The sequence below is a fragment of the Mastomys coucha genome, unplaced genomic scaffold (genome assembly GCF_008632895.1).
Source record: "Mastomys coucha isolate ucsf_1 unplaced genomic scaffold, UCSF_Mcou_1 pScaffold22, whole genome shotgun sequence".
Classification (NCBI taxonomy): Eukaryota; Metazoa; Chordata; class Mammalia; order Rodentia; family Muridae; genus Mastomys; species Mastomys coucha.
The window spans coordinates 100,248,439-100,269,962 of NW_022196905.1; the positions used below are offsets into that span (position 1 = coordinate 100,248,439).

Genomic DNA, 21,524 nt, shown 5'->3' on the forward strand with positions numbered 1-21,524 from the left:
TGAAGGTGAGTGCCTCAGCTGGTCTTCCCACTTCAAAAGACCTGGATTAAAGGTAGATCTTTTTCCTTCAAATGATTTAATTAAGAAAAATACCTTGAAGATGAAGGTCAAGTTGCCAGAAGAAATATCCATCACAAGTTTTTTTTAATTACATATTTTCTTTATTTACATTTCAAATGATACCTCCTTTTCTAGTTTCCCCTCCCCCTGCTCACCAACCCATCCTCTCCCACTTCCTGTCCCTGGCATTCCTCTACACTGGAGCATAGAACCTTCACAGGACCAAGGGCCTCCCCTCCCATTGATGACCGACGTGGCCATCCTCTGCTATACACATGTTGCTGGAGCCATGAGTCCCACCATATGTGCTCTTTGGTTGGTGGTTTAGTCCCTGGGAGCTCTGAGGGTACTAATTAGTTTATATTGTTGTTCTTCCTAAGGGGCTGCAAACCCTTCAGCTCCTTGGGTCCTTTCTCTAGCTCCTTCATTGGGGACCCTGTGCTCAGTCCAGTAGATGGCTGTGAGCCCCTACTTCTGTATTTGTCAGGCACTAGCAGAGCCTCTCAGGAGACAGCCATATCAGCACTTGCTGGCATCTACAATAGTGTCTGGATTTGATGATTGAATATGGGAAGGAGTCCCAGGAAGAACAGTCTCTGGGTTGTCTTTCCTTCAGTTTCTGCTCCATACTTTGTCTCTGCAACTCCTTCCATGGGTATTTTGTTCCCCCTTCTAAGAAGGACCAAAGTATCCACACTTTGGTCTTCCTTCTTCTTGAGTTTCTTGTGGTTTATGGATTGTACTTTGGGTATTCCAAGCTTCTGGGCTAAAATCCACTTATCAGTGAGTGCATACCATGTGTGTTCTTTTGTGATTGGGTTACCTCACTCAGGATGGTATTCTCCAGTCCATCCATTTCCCTAAGAATTTCATAAATTCATTGTTTTTAATAGCTGAGTAGTACTCCATTGTGTAAATGTACCACAATTTCTGTATCCACTCCTCTGTTGAGGGACATCTGGGTTGTTTCCAGGTTCTGGCTATTATAAATAAGGCTGCTGTGAACATAGTGGAGCATGTGTCCTTATTACATGTTGGAGCATCTTCTGGGTATATGCCCAGGAGTGGTATAGCTGGGTCAGTACCTGAGTAGTACTATGTCCAATTTCTATCAAAATTTCCATCACAAGTGTTATACCTGGATCTTTGGTAGATCTGTTCCCAGCTTCTGGAGGAATTGTCACACTGATTTCCATGGTGGGTGTACAAGTTTGTATAGCCACCAGCAATGAATAAGTTTCCTCCCTGCACCTCCCAAATCCTTGTTAGCATGAGCTGTCATTTGTTTTATTGATTGTGACCATTCTGACTAGTGACAAAATGATGATGTCAAAATCTCTAAGTAGTTTTGATTTGCATTTCCCTAATAACTAAGGAGGTTGAACATTTCTTGACATGTTTTTCAGGCATTCAGATTTTGAGGCCTCTGCTAAGTCTAACCCTTTGTGAACTCTGCCTTGCTCTGAACCCTGCTTTTAAATAGGGTCATTTTTTTTGTTGTTGTCCAATGTTTTGTTATTGTTTATATATTACAGAAATCAATCCTCTATTGGATATGTAATTGGTAAAGATCTTGCCCATCCTATAGCCTGCCAGTTTGTTCTAATGGTGGTGTCATGTGGTATGCAGAAGCTTTTCAGTTTCGTGAGGTCTCATTATTAGTTGTTGTTCTTCATGTCTGTGATATTGGTGTTATGTTCCGAAAGTGTTTTTCTGTGCCTGTTCCCCTCTTCTTCTATCAGATTCAGGATTCAGGGTATCTGGCCTTATGTTGAGGTCACTGATTTATGTATCGTTAAGTTTTGTACAGAGTGATAAACAGGGATTTATTTTCATTCTTCTACATGCCACACCCTTTGACCAGCACCATTGGTTGTCGATGCTACCTTTCCCCAGTGTGTAGTTTTAGCTTATTTAAAAAACAAAACAAAACAAAAGCAGGGCGTCCATAAGTGGGTGAACTTATGTCTGCATCTTCAGTACGAGTCTGTTGATCAGTGACTGTTTTTATCCAATATCATGCTGTTTTTATTACTCCAGCTTTGCTATACAATTTGAGATTGAGGATGGCAATACTATTCCAGCAATTCTTTTATTATTTAGGTGTGTCTTAACTATCCTGGATTTTTTGTGTTTGTGTATGAAGTTTAGGATTATTTTTTCAATTTTTGTGAAGAGTCATGTTGGAATTTTGATAGGGAGTTGAGGAATCTGTAGATTGGTTTGGCAGGGTGGCTGATAGGGAGTTGAGGAATCTGTAGATTGGTTTGGCGGGGTGGCTGTTTGCAGCATGTTTGCTCTATCCATAACATGGAGATCTTTCCATGCTCTGATGTCTTCTTCAATTTTCTTTATTCAGTGTATAAAAGTTTTACTATGCAAGGCTTTCACTTGGTTGGTTAGAGTTATCCCAGTATATCCTCCACATGCCAGCTATTGTGAATTTCTTTCTCAGTCTTTTTCAGCCTGTTTGTATGTAGGAAGGCTACTGATTTTTGTGTATTAATTTTGTATCCTGTTACTTTGTAGAAGTGTTTATCAGCTATAGAAGTTTCCTAGTGGGGCTTTTAGACTCTTTTATGTATAAATCCATACTGTTCACAAATAAAGATAATTTTATTTATTTCCTCCCTATTTGCATCCCCTTGACCTCCTAGTACTCTAGCTAATATTATATAGGTAAGGAGAGAGTGGACATACTTGTCTTATTCCTGATTTTAGTAGAAATGCTTTGTGGTTTAATAATTCTTAATTTAGTATTCATTCCACAACAGTCACTGAGAAAACTGGAAGTCTTTCTATCCATAACTCTTGACTGCTTTAGAATATTCTTTCCAAATGTGTGTCCAACAGTCACTTTCAAAGTCTGCCCTCAGAACCCCAAACCTCCTAATAGGCATGTAAGGCACCAAAGATACAAGATTGGAACTAGAATTTAAAATCCTCAGACCACAGGGTTTCTTTATCTTTTAACTGTTTTATTTTCTTCAAGAGACTTCTAAGTTTAGCTCTAAGAATATGAGCAAGAAGTTCTTGTGCATCAGTGTTCCTCAGCCATCCCTATGAACTGGTAAGATGACGTGCTCACATACCCTAGCTTTCAGAGGTTAGGTCTGCTCATAAAGAAATCAGTGTAGAAGAACAAAATGACGTCAAAATGGTGTTGATAGCAGAAGTAATAGATATTTCCTCTTGTTATGGCTCAGGTATTATCCATCTGTTTTACTAGCTTATTCATTGGAAAGTCAAGTGAACCTTGCTAAATTAGTTTTAAAAAGTCATTTAAATAAGCAAGCTATGTTCTAAGAATCTAAACTCGGCCCCCGAGCTTAGCAAGTACTGTAGCACTGAGCGGTCTTCCAGGCCCTGACCCCTTTGTATGGATTAGAGTGCAGAGTGTCTGCCCTAATGGAAAGGACACAGTGTTCTCATGGCAGTTACTCATTATCCTGTTAACATGATCTTACTGGTGCCTTAGAGTTTGAAGGAAAGTCTAGTGAGAGAAACTGAAAAATACAATTGAGCCACAGAACAACACTTCCATGAGGAACCTCAAGCACTTTTATGAATCAAAATCTTACAGAGGTTGCTTTTGGCTGTGAATTTGGAATTTGGAATTTGAGAACCACGACCTTAGACTATAAGCCTCTAAGTCTAGAGTAGAGCCTGCTTATTAATAAGTAATAAGCATAAATTGACAGACAAATGAACAGATGGATGGGAGAATGAACTCCCTCTGTTTTCCCATCACCAAGTATAGGAACTTAAAACTTTCAAAAGCAGAGTTCAGAGGGTAGGGTGTGGTTACTCTGACTTTAGTTGTTTCCTTTTTAACTGAGCACACTAATGTTTTTGTCTTCTGTAAGTGTTTACCTGCTTACATTTTAGCTGAGATAAATAGTGCTTTAAATTTGTTCACTTAAGCTGGGCTATTTGACTAATTTGTTGTTTTCTAGGTGGAATAAATAGTTGTGGACAAGGAGACAGCCTGCAGTGCAGACTTACAGCACTGCTGTGTGAGGGATAGAAGTGGTTCAAGTTTAGAAAATGAGGAAGTTATTTGTGTTGGAACAGCTTTGGAGAGAACTGGAGGCATGTGATAAAGAGTATAAGAAGCCAAGGAATTTGGACTTGTAGGTGTATCGAACTCTGTGTGTGGGATACCATAAAAGATTTGCTGTTTTGCAAAATTCTTTTAATGGCAATGTAGGAAATGGAATGCAAGTAGATTTCAGGCAGGAAATGGGATGAGGAGACACTTTCCTCCTGTGGATGGGAGAAAGTAAAAGGGTATAAAGCAAGGTAGTGAGGGGAATTACATAGGTCAGAGTTTAAGAAATTCTTCAAGATGCCAGTGGCAGGATATAATGAGGGAAGGGATTAAGATCACCCTCAAGGGCCATCTTAGTTACTTTTCTTTTGCTATGAAGAGACAACACCAACCACCAAGGCACCTTATCAAAGCAAGCATTTAATTGGGGTCTTGCTAACAGTTGCAGATGGTGAGTCTGTGACCATGTGGTGGGGAGTGGTGGCAGGCAGTCAGGCATGGTGCTGGAGCAACAGCTAAGAGTTTACATTTAATCCATAAGCAGGAAGCAGAGAGAGAAAGAAAGAGGAGAGAGAGGCTGGGCCTGGGCATATGAAATCTCAAAGCCCACCAAAAGTGATATTTCTCCAACAAAACCACACCTCCTAATTTTTCCTAAACACTCCACCAACTGGGAACCAAGCATTCAAATCTCTGAGCCTCAGGGCCATTCTCTTTGAGATCACTACAGGTCTAACTTTGGCATCGAGGTGAGTGTCATTGAGAGTTTTCAGTGGTAGGGAATGACTTTTAGAGCAAACAATCTGTATTCAAGCCATAGCAGAAGTCATCAGGTCAGCACCAGTGAATCTTATACATGTAAATCCTGAAATCATGTTTTTATTCCTTCACCTAGTCAGGACACCAGCCAAGGTAGACTCAGATAAGTTGTAATTAAGAAATTTCTATAGCAAGGGCCCTTCTAATGAACAAAGGTGTTCATTTTAAGTAAAGCCAAAGGCTATTTATCAAAAGTGCTAAGGAGAGATTGTGTGTGTGACAGCCACCTCTCATGTACCCTATAGCTCAAGAAGTCTGGAAGAAGATGCAGAAAAATCCTTTGACAGAAAACAAACATCCTTTTATGATAAGAAGTCCTGGGTAGACTAAGGATTTAAGAGACATGTGTTCAGAGCAACGCTTGAAGTCTCAGCCAGAGCAGGAAGACAGCTGAAGGAGATGAAAGGATATAGATAAAAAGGGGAGAAGTCAAAGTATCCTCATTTGCAGACAATACCATGTTTTACATAAATAACTTTTAGGACTCCATTAGGAGATTTCTACAGCTGCTAAATACTTTCAGCAGTGCACTAGAATATCTCACAATAATCAGTAGCCTTCCTATTGTGCACATGACAGTCTGACAGGGAATTCAGGAAAACAGTAGCTTTTACAACAGCCTTTAAAAAATCTTCCTACCAAGCATGTGAAAGGCTTATATAATATAATCTTTAAAGCATTGAAAAAAGAAATTAAAGAAATACTAAAAGATGGATGTTTGTGTATTGGTAGGATTAACTTAGTTTAAAGAAAAGAAAAGAAAAGCCATGCCATGCTATTTGTAATGGCTATTCCTGGCTGTCAACCTGACTCTATCTGGAATGAACTACAATCCAGAATTGGAGGGCTCACCTGTGGTCCTAATCTGGAGGCTTCTGACCTGGATCTTGGCATGAAGATCTTGACGAATAGTGGCTATGAATCCCAGAAGATTAAGATAGGAAGAGTTCAAGGTCACCTGGGACTAAAGGTGTGGTGGCCCACACCTTTAATCTGAGCCACACCTTTTGCTGGAGACCTATATGAAGACATTGGAAGAAGGAAGGTTCTCTCTCTTCTTGGCCTGCTTGAACTAATATGAATGCTTCTGTCTTATTTTGTTAAGAATACTGTTAAGAAAACATTTATGTCTTTCTTCAAATTTCTTTAACATCAATTGGTACCAGCATCTTGGGGTATTCCTGTGACAACCTGATCATGTTTTAGGGAGGACTGTGGAAGGACTTTGAAACTTTGCATTCCTAGGACTATTGATGCTGGTTAGCTGGAGCTAAGAAATTAGTGGTAATTAGGAAGAGACCAGCATCATTGAGGTGAAATTTTCTGGGAAGTGTTTTCTAAGAGCAAAGAGTCTATGTTCCAGAGATAGCTAAGATTGTACCTCATGCTGCAGCAGGACTTGGTAATGTGTAAGAGTCACGCAGGTGGTCCTGGTTTTGAAGGCATGAAATGCCAGTACCATTCGATGGCCACCAAGAGCAGCAGCAGCAGTGGAGTACAGGCATCTGGAGCCTAGAAGACAAGGTGTGTGCTACAAAGGGCGGAGCTGGAGAAGTGACTCAAGCTATTGGAGGAGCCCAGAAGATTGTGAGTGGATCCCAGACATTGGACAGTTGGAGCTTGATTTTTTTGCTTTCGATTGTGCCCTGATATTTTTCCCTCTTGAAGGAAGAAAGTATTTTAGTATTTAGTATTTTAGTATTTAGTTAAGAGACTTTGAATTTTAAAAGATATTGGACATTTTAAAGGGATTGAACTTTTAATATGTCAAGACTGTGGGACTTTTAAAGTTATTTAGATCTTGAGCATGAATAAGAAAGTAAGGGTTGAGGCTTAATAGTGATGTGTTTGTGTGTCAAGTTGACAAAGGGTCAATTGTACTGGCTGGTTTTGTGTGTCATCTTGACACAGGCTGGAGTAATCATAGAGAAAGGAGCTTCAGTTCGGGAAGTGCCTCCATGAGATCCAGCTGTGGGGCATTTTCTCAATTAGTGATTAAGTGGGGAGGGCCCTTTGTGGGTGGTACCATCTCTGGGCTGATAGTCTTGGGTTCTATAAGAGAGCAGGCTGAGCAAGCCAGAGGAAGCAAGCCAGTAAGAAACATCTCTCCATGGCCTCTGCAACAGCTCCTGCTTTCTGACCTGATTGAGTTCCAGTCCTGACTTCCTTTAGTGATGAACAGCAACATGGAGGTATAAGCTGAATAAACCCTTTCCTCCCCAACTTGCTTCTTGCTCATGATGTTTGTGCAGGAACAGAAACCCTGACTAAGACACTATCAAAAGCAACCTATAGATTCAGCACAGTCCCCATAAAAATTCAAACACAGTTCTTCACAGAAATTGAGAAGGTAACCTTTAACTTTATATAGAAACACGTATGCACACATAGGTTACCTGGAATAATACTGAGAAATAAAACCATCATTGGAGTTATTACCATCCCCAACTTCAAGTTGTCTTATAGAGCTGTACTAATAAAAATAGCATAGTATTGGTATAAAAAGCACATTGATCAGTGTAATTAGAATAGAAATCCTGGGCCTCATAACACACTGGAGAAAAGACAGCATCTTCAACAAATGGTGCTGGTCAAACTGGATGGCTGCATGTGAAAGAATGCAAGGAGATCCACACTTATCATCATATTCAAAACACCAAATGGATCATAGTCCTCAACTTCAGACAGATACCCTGAATCTCAGAAAAGAATGTAGGGAATAGGCTTGAATTCATTGGCTCAGGAAAGTACTGTCTGAACAGGATCCCCAGAGCACGGGCACTTAGATCAACAATAAATGGGACTTTGTGAGATTGTAAAGCAAAGGACACTCTCCTTTGAGGAAAGAGGCAACCTACTAGATGGGAAAGGATCTTTACCAATTATACATTTGACAAAGTTAGTATTTAGAATATAAAACAAAAAACAAACAAACAAAAACACCAAACTGAATACCAATTTAACCCAATTTAAAAATGGAGTATAGAACTAAAGAGAACTCCTTACCACAAATGGCTGAGAAATACTTTTAAAATGTTGAATATCCTTACCCACCATGGAAACACAAACTAAAACCTCACTGAGATTGCATTTCACCTCACTCAAAATAGCCAAGGTTAACAGAACAAATGACAGTTTGTGCTGGTAAGGATTCATGGTAGAAGGAACACTTACATTACCCATTGCTGGTGGGAGTGCAAACTTGTCAACCGGTATGGGAATCAGTATGGTGTTTCCTCAAAAAGCTGAAAAGAAATCTACCAGAAAATCCAGCTATACAATTCTTGGGCATATACCCAAAAGATTGCATCTTACGACTGAGACACTTGCCTGCTTATCCATGCTAACTGCTGTTCTCCTCTTAACTGCCAGAAACTGAGACAGCCTGGATCCACAGCTAATGAGTGGGTAATGAAACACGGTAACAAAGGGATGTGACTCAGCTGTTAAAATGAAGTTTGCTGGTAGATGGACAGAGCTAGAAACAGCCATCTTGAGTGAGGGAACAGAGACCCAGAAATATTAGCACTGTATGTTTCCCTCGTGTGTGGATGTTCGTGTTTATGCTTTAGCTGGGTATGCTTCCTACAGAGTTCCACGGAAGTTAGGCAACTAGCAAGGAACCAGGTGGAATAGAGGAATGGAGGGGGCATAGAACATGGGTTTATAAATAGATCACTGGGAAGATAGAACAGGGGAGTTAAAGGGTCGGGGATAGGAGGACAGGGTGCATGCAGAATATGGGGAGGGATTTCTAATACCAAAGGCTTTTGAAAAGCCAAATGAAACCTACTGTTGTAGAAGCTTCCTAATATGTGTGTGTGTGTGTGTGTGTGTGTGTGTGTGTGTGTATACATATATAGATATATGTGTATATGTATATACACACATACAAGGATTTTTTTTTTCGTTTTTTTGAGACAAGGTTACTCTGTGTTGCCCTGGTTGTCCTGGAACTCACTCTGTAGACCAGGATGGCCTCAAACCCAGAAATCTACCTGCCTTTGCCTCCCAAGTGCTGGGATTAAAGGCATGCACCACCACTGCCCGGCTGCGTAAAAGGATTTTTAAACAGTTGCCCATATAATGAAAAAGACAGTATCCCAGCTAGATACCATATGATGCTAAATAAAAGTCCCAGTACTGTGAAGGGGTCATGTGTTTTTTGAGTCTTTCCCCAGAGGAGCCCCTTAGGCCTTCCCTAGACACTAAAGGATATTACATAACTTGATAGTAAGGCTATTGCTGAAGACACTGGATATGTATAGCTTGCACCGTGGGAAAGTATAGCTAGTACTCAACTAGAAGCTTCATCTCCACTAGCTAGCTTTCAGAGTGCTAGGAGATGCCATACCTACAACTAGAGGAGAGAGTTAATCTTCAGTCCCAGCCAGCCAGACATCCCATCAGTGCAGTGCTGGTATGAATGTTAGGGACTAACCAACCACTTTTAAAGTTTGAGGTCCACTTCCTGAGGTAGAACAGATGCTGATATTGTCAATGAACCTGGCACTAGATAGGTTATGGGGCCAAAAAGAAAAAATTGACACAGCAATAAAATGGCTCCTCTGGCATACTGCTATACCTGTGCATTGCACAGCCCTCATCAGAGAGAAACCCACAACAGCATGCAGGGAGTGAGAGACTTTGGAGTGCTCAGCCCTGAATGGGACATCTTCATCACACCTCGCCCTTCAAGGCTCAGAGATCTATGCTGAGTAGGGGGTGGAAAGACTGTAAAAGCCAGAAGTAGTGCATGATTTTAAGGAAACATTTGTTTCCAGACACAGCAGGTTGGATCCACAGACAGGCTCCCAGAGACTATGTCACCCCCAGCCCAAGCCACACTAGACCCCATCACAAAGCCCCACCCCTACCCAAGAAGCCTTTCACAAATGATAACTGCTGGGAAAAGTGTAACTGATTTTCTTTCTTTTGTTTGTTTTTTTTTTTTTTGTAATACAAATTATTTTATTTTTAAGTTTTAATGCAATATGATGAGAAAAGTTACATGATTTCAATTTATCTGAATTTGTTAACATTTAAAAACATTTTAAGTAAATAGAATTAAATCACATTCTTGTTTTCCTGTTGTACCCCGTCTTCCCAGAGACCCTCCTTCAATATCTTTTTTGTCATATTCTTTAAAATTTATAAAACATTATAACAATGAAAATGAGTATTATAAAAGTTGTTTGATATAAAACAACAATCAATTTAAGTCTTATGTAGATGCTTGTCTATGGCAATGCTGAAAATACAAACGTTTTTCTCAATATAAATTTTAAATAACTCCAAACTTATTAACTGTATATTTCAAAATAATACATCATTACTAATATTTTCTTAAATGAACATAGATATATAAAGTGGTTTTGTTTGTTTGTTTTGTATATAGTAGAGCTTAAAATCTTTGCTCTTACTGTGGTAACTTGATAAAAGAGTTACAAACGTCAAGCAAAGCATTCAGTCTGTTTTTCTCACTGTTTACAAGTCCCCTCCCAATTTAATTGTCTACATCTCTTTTGGGTATATAAATACTTTTAAAATATGTAAACTGTTCTGAAAACCATAGTATAGTGTAAAAACATGAAATAAACAGTACTACTAATAGAGAGGCTGAGATAGGAGAAGCAAGATCTTAAGACCATTATGTTGTACTCAGCAAGACACTGTCATAAACAAACAAGCTGAAAGTTTATATGGATTGTATAATATTGGACCTGTTTCTCCAATTACCAAATTAGAGAAACCATTGGATGACAATCAACAAATTTCTAATTACTCATGTTTTTGGATTTCAATCAATTAGAATATGTTGGTAATACTAATTTTCATATTAAGATATTAAGAAAAAGTAATTGTTACTTCTTGTTTTTGTTGTAAGAGGTGGAATTAGGTTTGTGTGGATTTGTTGAAATATTACTTTCTTGCTTCTTCTAAGGTGTAGTTTTGCTCCTTATGTTTTCCATCTGTTATCCTTTGTAGGGCTGGATTTGTGGAAAGATATTGTGTAAATTTCATTTTGTCATGGAATATCTTATTTATTATATATAAGTACACTGTAGCTGTCTTCAGAGTGTCAGATCTCATTACACATGGTTGTGAGCCATCATGTGGTTGCTGGGATTTGAACTCAGGACCTTCAGAAGAACAGTCAGTGCTCTTACCCACTGAGCCATCTCTCCAGCCCCGTCATGGAATATCTTGTTTTCTCCATGTATGGTAATTGAGCCTGGGCTGGCATTTGTATTCTTGTAGGGTCTGTATGACATCTGCCCAGGATCTTCTAGCTTTCATAGTCTCTGGTGAGAAGTCTGGTGTAATTCTGATAGGCCTGCCTTTATATGGTACTTGACATTTTTCCCTTACTGCTTTTAAAATTCTTTCTTTCTTTAATGCATTTGGTGTTTTGATTATTATGTGACAGGAGGAATTTCTTTTCTGGACCAGTCTATTTGGAGTTCTGTAGGCTTCTTGTATGTTCATGGGCATCTCTTTCTTTAGGTTAGGGAAGTTTTCTTCTATAATTTTGTTGAAGATATTTACTGGCCCATTACCTTGGGAGTCTTCACTCTCTTCTATACCTATTATCCTTAGGTTTGGTCTTCTCATTGCGTCCTGGATTTCCTGGATGTTTTGGGTTAGGAGCTTTTTGCTTTTTGCATTTTCTTTGACTGTCGTGTCAATGTTTTCTATGGTATCTTCAGCCCCCGAGAATCTCTCTTCTATCTCATATATTCTGTTGATGATACTTGCATCTATGACTCCTGATTTCTTTCCTAGGTTTTGTATCTCCAGGGTTTTCTCTCTTTCTGGTTTCTTTATTGTTTCTATTTCCATTTTTAGATTCTGGATGGTTTTGCTCATTTCCTTCACCTGTTTGATTGTGTTTTCCTATAGTTCTTTAAGGGATTTTTGTGTTTCCTTTTTAAGGGCTTCTAGCTCTTTACCTGTGTTCTCCTGTATTTCTTTGAGGGTGCTATTTATGTCTTTCTTAAAGTCCTGTATCATCATCATGAGAAGTGATTTTAGATCTGAATCTTGCTTTTCCGGTGTGATGGTGCGTCCAGGACTTGGCTATGGTGGGAGAATTGGGTTCTGATAATGCCAAGGAACCTTGGTTTGTATTGCTTATATTCTTACGCTTGCCCCGCACCATCTGGTTATCTCTAGTGCTACCTGCTCTTGCTAAATGTGATTGGAGCCTGTCCTTCCTGTGATCCTGGTTGTGTCAGAACACCTCAGAGTCAAGCTGTCTCTGTGATCCTGTGATTCTGAGATCCTGTGACCCTGGGCTTGTTAGAACACCTGGGAGTGGAGCTTCCTCTGGGTGTTTTGGGACTGGCTGCAGAGTTTGCACCCAAGGTCTGCTCAGGGCACAGGCCAGCCCAGACAGACTGGAAGGAACCTGAGGCACTGGGCTGGTGGAGTTCCTGTGTGCCTAGTCCCACTGGTCCCAGTTACTCCTGGTATTGGGACAGATGTTGTGTCCTCCTCACCTCTGATCCTGGGTGTGTTAGAGCACCTGGGAGTGGAGCTTCCTCTGGGTGTTGTGGGACTGGCTGCAGAGCTTGTGCCCAAGGTCTGCTCACAGCACTGGCCTAGACAGACCGGATGTAACTGATTTTCTTCAACGGAGTTATAGTGTGTCAGCAACACTTCAGGGCGGGCCTGTGCTCAAGAGCAGCTGGACAACACAGATTAATTACTCTATGGATTTTAGTGGCTTGGGTTGTTTTAAGAGAAAACATAAAATTGGGGAGGATATGAAAGGGTTTGGGGGAGGGACAGAATATGATAAAAATAAAATATATGAAATTCTCAGAGAGTAAGAAAAATTTAAACACAAAACATTTTTAACTTATATAAAAAAATCATAGGTTCTGGGGTTATTTTGTTGTTTTTAATTTTTTAGATTTTATATGAATATACATGTGTATATGTATATACACACACATGTACATACAAGTGCTCTAACCACTGAACAACCACTTTAGCCCTTGTGCTTTTTGTGATTCAGGGTTTGGCTGTGTATCCTGGCTGATTAGAAATTTGCTACATAGACCAAGCTTTTGAACTGAAGAGGTCCTCCTGCCTCTTCTTTCCAAATGTTGTGTTTAAGGGTGTACACTACCATGCCCAGTCTAGCTTCTGATTTTAAATTAGTGAAATACTTACATGGTATTTGAAGACTAGAGGTTAGCACTTCAAGCTTATGGGGAAATAGAATGTGCCATTGGTACTAATTAAACCTGAAGTGTTTCTAGATTTGAAAGTTATTTTCTTCTTGCAGTCTAACCCATGCAGAAATGAATGTTATGATGCACTTTATATATGGAGGAACTTTAGATTTTCCAGAAAAGGCTAATGTTGGGTATGTATTACTTTTTGGTAAGTTTAAACAAAAGTTCTGTGGATTCTGTTTTGTTGAACTATTTTGCAAAGAGTCAATGAAGTAGAAACTTCACTTTTATTGTCTATTTTGCTATATTTTGATTGTATTTGGGGAATATGTAAAAACAGTATGAGGCTGCAGAAATGGCTCAGTGGTTAGGAGAACTTGTTCATCTTGCCTGGTTCAGTTCTCAGTACCCACATGGAGACTCACTATCTGTAACAACAGTTCCAAAAGGTCCTGTGCCCTCCTCTGGCCTCAAGAGCATCAGCCATGCATGTGGTGCATAGACATAGATGCAGGCAAACCACTCATGCACATGAAATAAACTTCAAAGAGAGTGTAGCCTTTAGCGCTTTCCTTTGTTCTGTGTGCCGCTGAGGTGTGAGGGGAATGAGACGTCTCCACATCCTCTGTGGAGAGGCCATGTCAATGCTGATGATTTTGACCTAATAATGTAAAGCAAAAAGTTAGAGTTATAATTCAGATTCTTTTTTTTTCCTGGACATACTGTATTATCAAGAAATTATTATGCATTATTCTTTGATTTTTACATTTGAGAATTATCAATTAATATCTGTTTATTTTAGTCAGATACTGAACGTGGCTGATATGTATGGACTGGAAGGATTAAGAGAAGTAGCAATCTATGTTTTAAGAAGAGATTACTGTAATTTCTTTCAGAAGGTAATTGTTAATTCTAACAAATCACCAATTAATATGTGTTTTTGAACTTTGGATGCAGTCATGCTTAAAAATATCACAACCTAGCTAATATACACTCTGACTGAAAAATAACACAATAAATGCCTATAAAAATCAGAAGTTAAATGTAGTCATTTTAAGAAAAGTCAAATTGACATGAGGATTTATTGACGGTATATAAAAATTCTTGCACAATTCAAAGATAAAGTGTATAGCTAGGTGTCATGTTGGATTTGGCAGTATGAGAAAGGAAAGCTGTTAACAGCCCTGCTTCTCCAAGAGCCCCACAAAGGCATTGGTGGTTCTCTGCCCTCCCCTCTGCCGTGTCTGAGCACAGCCCTTGTCTGATGAGGTTTGAGCATGTTTTTGTTTGCACTAATTTACATTAGTCTTAGATTTGCCATTTTTTAATATACTTTGTGAATGTAAGCTAATTCATGTAGTTATGCTTTTCTTATTTTGCCAATTTTCTATAATTCACTGAGCATAAATTAATTTAACAGTGAACAGAAACTCTTAAGAGAATTGTTTATGTTGTATTTCTTTCTTATTAGGTACTTGATGCAATATTATCCATTGTCTGACTTATAACTTGGTTATTTTAATAACATTTAAATCTGTTTTTACATTGGATAGGACCTTCTCTATCCTGAATTAATGAAAGGACAGTTCCCTACCCTCTCAGTCTCTGCTTAAGAACATATGGAGCTCATAGCCATGCAGGCTCCTTTCACAGGAGTCAGACCCAGAGAACAGGAGACTGGGATCTGAGCTATTCTCTATTCCATTCTAGATCTCCCCGGCCACAGGTTTAGTCTGGGAGGGGGGAAAGGCTTGGGTCAGATATTTCAGAAGTATTAAAGCAGCACTCTACTAGAAAAAAAGACTTGACGAATGTGGTTAAAGTAATACTTGGGAAAAATGTTTTGTGTTAGTATCCATTCTGAACTGAGATTCTTTAAGAAACTGATCTACACCTGCCTGTGCTGTAAAAGTCTCTTCTATAAGTAATCCTTGCACACGTGTGCCTGTATTTTTAATATGTTCATGAGTGCTGAGTTCAATACAGCTCCTTGTATTATATACTTCCAGTCATCCACTTAGTGTTGTTTTAATTGGACAGATCCTTTGCCGGCACTTTGATGGTGTGAGCTTGCGCGTGCTGTGAGAACCATCACTGTAAGGACCCCCAGCTCAGCACTTCGTAGTTCTAGTGTCTGAAAACAGAGGGGTGCCTGTTTCTGTTATGACCCTGGGAGCCATCTCCATCTTTGACATGTCCTGCTGTGGGACACACTTACTACATTTACTGTAAACTGGGTTGTTCTGATAATGAGTGTTTGAGAAGATGACTCCTGATTCTGCTGAGCTAATGCTCAAACATTACTGCTTTGCAGACTTTAATATATATTTTCATAAGTGAAGCTTTGAGTATGCTACCATGTATAAAAAAAATTTTAGTCTTCATTTATGTATCACAGTGACTGGCCTTTACAGGCAACACACACACACACACAGAGAGAGAGAGAGAGAGAGAGAGAGAGAAATAAATGAATAAGCCCAGGCAGTGGTGGGGCCATGACTTTAATCCCAGCACTCAGGGGGCAGAGGCAGGTGGGTATAGGAGTTCAAAGCCAGCCTGGTCTACAGAGTGAGTTCCAGGACAGCCAGGGCTACACAGAGAAACTCTGTCTTGAGAATAAGTAAATAAATAAATAAATAAATAACATTTAAAAAGAAAAGCATTAATATTCAAAGCAAACTGCATTCAGTTTTATTTTAATAATTTTTGAGACAGGATCTCATGTATCTTGGGCTGGTCTCAAACTCATTATGAAGCCAAGAGCAAGCTCCTGCTTTCACCTGCTCAGTACTGGACTTACAGGCACACACCCACATGCCTGTTTTATACAGTGAACCCCAGACTTCCTGCATATTAGACAAGCTTTCTACCAACCGAGCTACACCCAAAGCCCTACGTTAGGTTCTTAAATACTAATGTGATACCTTCCTAACAATTGACAGATCAAGTTTACAGTAGTTATTAATTTTAAAGTTTGAGATTGCTGACCCGATCAGAAGGAAACATTTTAAAAGAAGCTTTGTTCTGCATTTTTTCCTCTACTTTTTTTTTCAAAAATTTTTTTATTCATTTATTTTTTACATTCCATATTCCATTCCTTGACCCCACACACACCCGCTCCACCCTCAAGCTACTCCATATCCCACACCTCCTCCCCATCCCCCGTCTCCTTGTGGATGCCCCCATCCCCACCTCACCTGACCTCTAAACTCCCCGGGGCCTCCAGTCTCTTGAGGGTTATGTGCATCATCTGTGAATGAACACAGACCCAGCAGTCCTCTACTGTGTGTGTGTTGGGGGCCTCAAATCAGCTGGTGTATGGTGCCTGTTTGGTGGTCCAGTGTTTGAGAGATCTCGGGGGTCCAGATTAATTGAGACTGATGGTCCTCCTACATGATCACCAGTCTCCTCAGGTTCTCTCAGCCTTCCCTAATTCAACAGGGTCAGCTGCTTCTGTCCATTGATTGTGTGCAAATAACTTCATCTGACTCTTTCAGCTGCTTGTTAGGTCTTTCAGAGGGCAATCATGATAAACCCCTTTTTTTAGCTCTCCATAGCCTCAGTAATAGTGTCAGGCCTTGGTATGTCCTTGAGCTGGATCCCGCTTTAGGCCTGTCACTGGACTTTCTTTTCCTCAGGCTCCTCTCCATTTCCATCCCTGTAATTCTTTCAGACAGGAAAAATTATGGGCCAGAGATGTGACTGTGGGATGGCAACCCTATCCCTCACTTGATGTCCTGTCTTCCTGCTGGAGGTGGGCTCTGTAAGTTCCCTCTCCCTACTGTAGGGCATTTCATCTAAGGTCCCTCCCTTTGATTCCTGAGAGTCTTTTACCTCCCAGGTCTCTGGTGCATTATGGCGGGTCCCCCTCAACCTCCTATTTCCTGAGGTTGCCTGTTTCCATTCTTTCTGCTGGCCCTCAGGGCTTCAGTCCTTTTCCCTCTCCCAATACCAGATCAGGTTTCCCTCTCCCTGCCATTACCCTCACCCCTGTCCACTTTCCCTCCCAGGTCCCTCCCTCCCTCCCCACTTGTGATTGCTTTCTCCTTCCTCCCAAGTGGGACTGAGGCATCCTCACTTGGGCCCTTCAGCTTGTTGATCTTTTTGAGATCTGTGGACTGTATCTTGGGTATTCTGTACTTTTTGTGTGTGTGTGTGCTAATATCCACTTATTAGTGAGTACCTAGCATGCACGTCCTTTTGGGTCTGAGTTACCTCACTCAGGATGATGTTTTCTAGTTCCATCCATTTGCCTGCAAAACTCAGGATGTCTTCCTTCTTAACAGCTAAGTAGTATTCCATTGTGTAAATGAAACACATTTTCTGTGTCCATTCTTCTGTTGTGGGACATCTGGGTTGTTTCCAGCTCCTGGCTAACACAAGTATACTTCAGTGATAGATTACTGATCATCTTTAATATTCTTTAAACTCCCAACTGCAACTAACAAATGAGTGTTGGTTTTCTCAGGTTGTTAGGTGTTAAGAGAGGACACAGGGAAACTACCTAACTTTGCCTTTTCTTGGGCGAATTATTGGAAGTACGAAAGGGCTGCATGACTGTCTCTCCACAGGGGAGTCCACAGTGCTGGCCATAGTGCTGGTATGGCTGCCTGTCTGGGACAGGAGCAGCAAAAACTCAGGACAAGCACTGCCTGTTATAAAGAACAGGTAGCTCTGGTGCAGAGGGAGCTTTAACCTGGAACAGCTTGAAAGTTTAGGGCAGCCATGGTGGTGGGGCAGGGTTTATAGGCCAGAGGAGCCTGGTGGCTTTGATGTGTGTGTGTGTGTGTGTGTGTCTGTGTGTCTGTGTGTCTGTGTGTCTGTGTGTGTCTGTGTGTATGTGTGTCTGTGTGTGTATATGTGTGTCTCTGTGTACCTGTGTATCTGTATGTATGTGTGTCTGTGTGTGTTTGTGTGTCTCTGTGTGCCTGTGTGTGCTTTTCTTCCATAATTTATTTTATTCACATAACATCCCAATTGCATACCCCTCCCTCCTCTCTTCCTAGTCCCACCCTTATAAATCCTTTCTCCATTAGCCACTTCTTTTCTCCTCAGAGAAGTCAGAGCCTCCCCCACCTTGGGTACCACTCTACCCTCGGACATCCTAGTCCCAGCAGGACTAAGAGCCTCCTCTTCCACTGAGGCCCAACCAGGCAGTCAAGGTAGGGAAGAGGATCCAGTGGCAGGCAACAGACAGCCCCCACTCCTCTTAGAGGACCCACATGAAGACCAAGCTGCACATCTGCTACAAGAGTGTAGGGAGATTTGGTCTTTGATTGGTGCTTCAGTCTCTCTGACCCCTATTGGCCCAGGTTACTTGACTCTGTAGTTCCTCTTGTGGTGGCCTTGACCCCTTTGGCTCACTCAGTTCTCTCCTTCACACAAGACTCCCCTGAGCTCCTCCTCTTTGGCTGTGGGTCTCTGCTCTGTTTCCATCTGCTGCTGGGTGAGACCTCAGAAGACAATTATGCTAGGTTCCTGTCTGCAAGCACAGCAGAGTATCATTAATAGTGTCAGGGGTTGGCTCTTTCCCATGGGATGGGGCTCAAGTTTGGCTAGTCATTGGTTGGCTGTTCCCTTGGTCTCTGCTCCATCTTTATCTCTGCTCATCTTGTAGACAGGACAGATTTTGGGCTGAAGGTATTGTGGGTGGGTTGATATCCCCCTCCCTCCCTCTAGAAGTCCTACTTGGTTACAGGAGGTGGTTGTGTTAATAGGGACCCACGGAGCCTTGAAGTATTGTGGTTTGATGTGTCACAGTTATGTGCTAATAAAGAGCTAGATGCCCAATTTGCCAAGGTAAGGGGGTGAGGGAAGAGGCTGTCCTGGTGGCAGGCTGGTTTCAGGGGGTTCGGAGGAGTGCTAAGAGGAAGGGAACTTTGCTCTGTGTGCAGCAGTCCTTCTGTTTCCCCTGTCAGAGTCCAGCCTGTGCTGAGCCTAGAATGGCAGTTTGGGGTACAGTTAGGGCATGCATTTTGGGAGGTTGGAGTTTGGGACCTTACAGATTGGCTTTATGTTGACACTCAGTGTAGGTTTCTCCTGTCCAGTTTTCAGTGCTGAATGTGCCATTGCTTGGGAGTGCTACAGTTCACTTACTTTCGTCCCCAAAGTGTGACCAAAGCCTCTGTAAACAGCTATGTATAGGTTTTTGCATGGAAATGTTTTTTTTGTTTTTTTTTTAAGAAAAAAATTAGACACTAACTAGAATATGGCTGCAAGTATATTTCTGGAATTAGTTAATTCAGATGAAGAATTAAGTGTAGGAATTAAATGTATTTCAAACTGTCTTATAAATTAGCAGTAGTGCTTATTAAGATTTAAAAAACCAAGCAAACTAACAAACAGCCTGGGGGCTGCCAGAGACTGAGCCACCCACCAAAGAATGCACAGGGGCTGGTCTGCAGCAGAGGACTGTCTGGGCTGACCTCTGGGGCTGGTCTGAGGCCCTGGCACGTCTGCAGCAGAGGACTGTCTGGGCTGACCTCTGGGGCTGGTCTGAGGCCCTGGCACATCTGCAGCAGAGGACTGTCTGGGCTGACCTCTGGGACTGGTCTGAGGCCCTGGCACGTCTGCAGCAGAGGACTGCCTGGGCTGACCTCTGGGAGAGGAAGAGCCTAACCCTGCAGAGACTTGATGCCCCAGGTAGGGGGATACAGGCGGGGGCAGGTATCCCTCTCAGAGGTGAAGGGGAGGGGAAGGGGGTGAAGAACTTTGTCTGGGAGGGGGAGCATGAGTGGGGCAACATTTGTGATATAAATAAATAAAATAATTAATTAACAAATTAAAAACAAATAAAAAACCCATCCTCCCCTACCCACTGCCCCCATCTTTTCCCCCTCTGTGGTCCTCTTCTTCCCACCACACAGTCCCCTCAGCTTTTATACTGTGCACGTCCCACTGTGCTGCCCCTCCCCCAGACCCCTTCATCATTTTTTCATAGTCTCCTTTCTTTGGTGTCCTACAGAAACACACATGTATACACATACACATACACAGGTGTATATGAACTTTAAAATATATCTACGTGAGAGAAAGCATGTAATAACTATTTTTCTGACTCTGGATTGTTTAATTTCATATGATGATCTCTAAAAAGTAAATTCAAGTTTATTAAATTTTGAATTGTATGTATTTGTTTTATGGTTTAAGTATATAAATAAGATTTTCTTTATGGACCAAATACAACCTCTGTAAATTAAAAAGATTAAATATGATATTTTCTGTCAATTTTAGCCTGTTCCCAGAACGTGGGCATCAATTCTAGAATGCTTAATCATTGCTCATTCAGTTGGAGTGGAAAGCCTTTTCTCTGACTGCATGAAGTAAGTTACCTTCTTTATTGCTGTTAGTGTATGTCCTTTGTATATAACATATATATATATCATATATAATATATATGATATAATATATTATATTATATATATATAATATAATATATTATATATGATATATATATATATATTATATACTCTTAGCCTCCAAAATTTGTGGCAATTTTAATCTTGATATATGTTTTCAATAAAGTTCAAGGAGTTAGTTCTTAACTAGTTGTACCAGTTGAGAAGGTGTGTGGATTTAGATGTTACTTAAAATGTGTGGGGTCAGTTTCATTGCTGATAAACCATGGCTATGTAAAAATGTGCACATAATCAACATGGGTTTAAGTACCTCTTTCTGTGGATGAGCTGTTTGTGCAGATGTGGGTGTGGGCTCGAGTGTGGGTGTGATGTGGGTGTGGTATGTGTGTGAGTGCAGGTGTGGTGTGTGTGTGAGTGCAGGTGTGGTGTGTGTGTGAGTGCAGATGTGGTGTGTGTGTGAGTGCATGTGTGGTGTGTATGTGAGTGCAGGTGTGCAGGTGTGGTGTGTGTGTGAGTGCAGGTGTGGTGTGTGTGTGAGTGCAGGTGTGCAGGTGTGGTGTGTATGTGAGTGCAGGTGTGGTGTGTATGTGAGTGCAGGTGTGCAGGTGTGGTATGTATGTGAGTGCAGGTGTGCAGGTGTGGTGTGTGTGTGAGTGCAGGTGTGGTGTGTATGTGAGTGCAGGTGTGCAGGTGTGGTGTGTGTGTGAGTGCAGGTGTGGTGTGTATGTGAGTACAGGTGTGTAGGTGTGGTGTGTGTGTGAGTGCAGGTGTGGTGTGTGTGTGAGTGCAGGTGTGCAGGTGTGGTGTGTGTGTGAGTGCAGATGTGTGTGTGTGTGAGTGCAGGTGTGGTGTGTGTGTGAGTGCAGGTGTGGTGTGTATGTGAGTGCAGGTATGCAGGTGTGGTGTGTGTGTGGTGCAGGTGTGGTGTGTATGTGAGTGCAGGTGTGCAGGTGTAGTGTGTGTGTGAGTGCAGGTGTGGTGTGTGTGTGGTGCAGGTGTGGTGTGTGTGTGAGTACAGGTGTGCAGGTGTGGTGTGTGTGTGAGTGCAGG

At 41.2% G+C, this 21,524-nt stretch overlaps 1 protein-coding gene across 9 annotated transcripts in view; it reads left to right on the top strand.

Moving 5' to 3' along the window:
* Positions 1-21,524, top strand: part of LOC116068068 (BTB/POZ domain-containing protein 8) — an 87,151-nt gene that overhangs the window by 41,471 nt on the left and 24,156 nt on the right. For all 9 annotated transcript variants that reach the window (XM_031337189.1, XM_031337190.1, XM_031337191.1 and 6 more), the window contains 3 exons: positions 13,227-13,307; positions 13,919-14,015; positions 20,350-20,438. In XM_031337189.1, the coding sequence (XP_031193049.1) occupies positions 13,227-13,307; positions 13,919-14,015; positions 20,350-20,438 (267 nt within the window). The remainder of the gene's footprint in view (positions 1-13,226; positions 13,308-13,918; positions 14,016-20,349; positions 20,439-21,524) is intronic.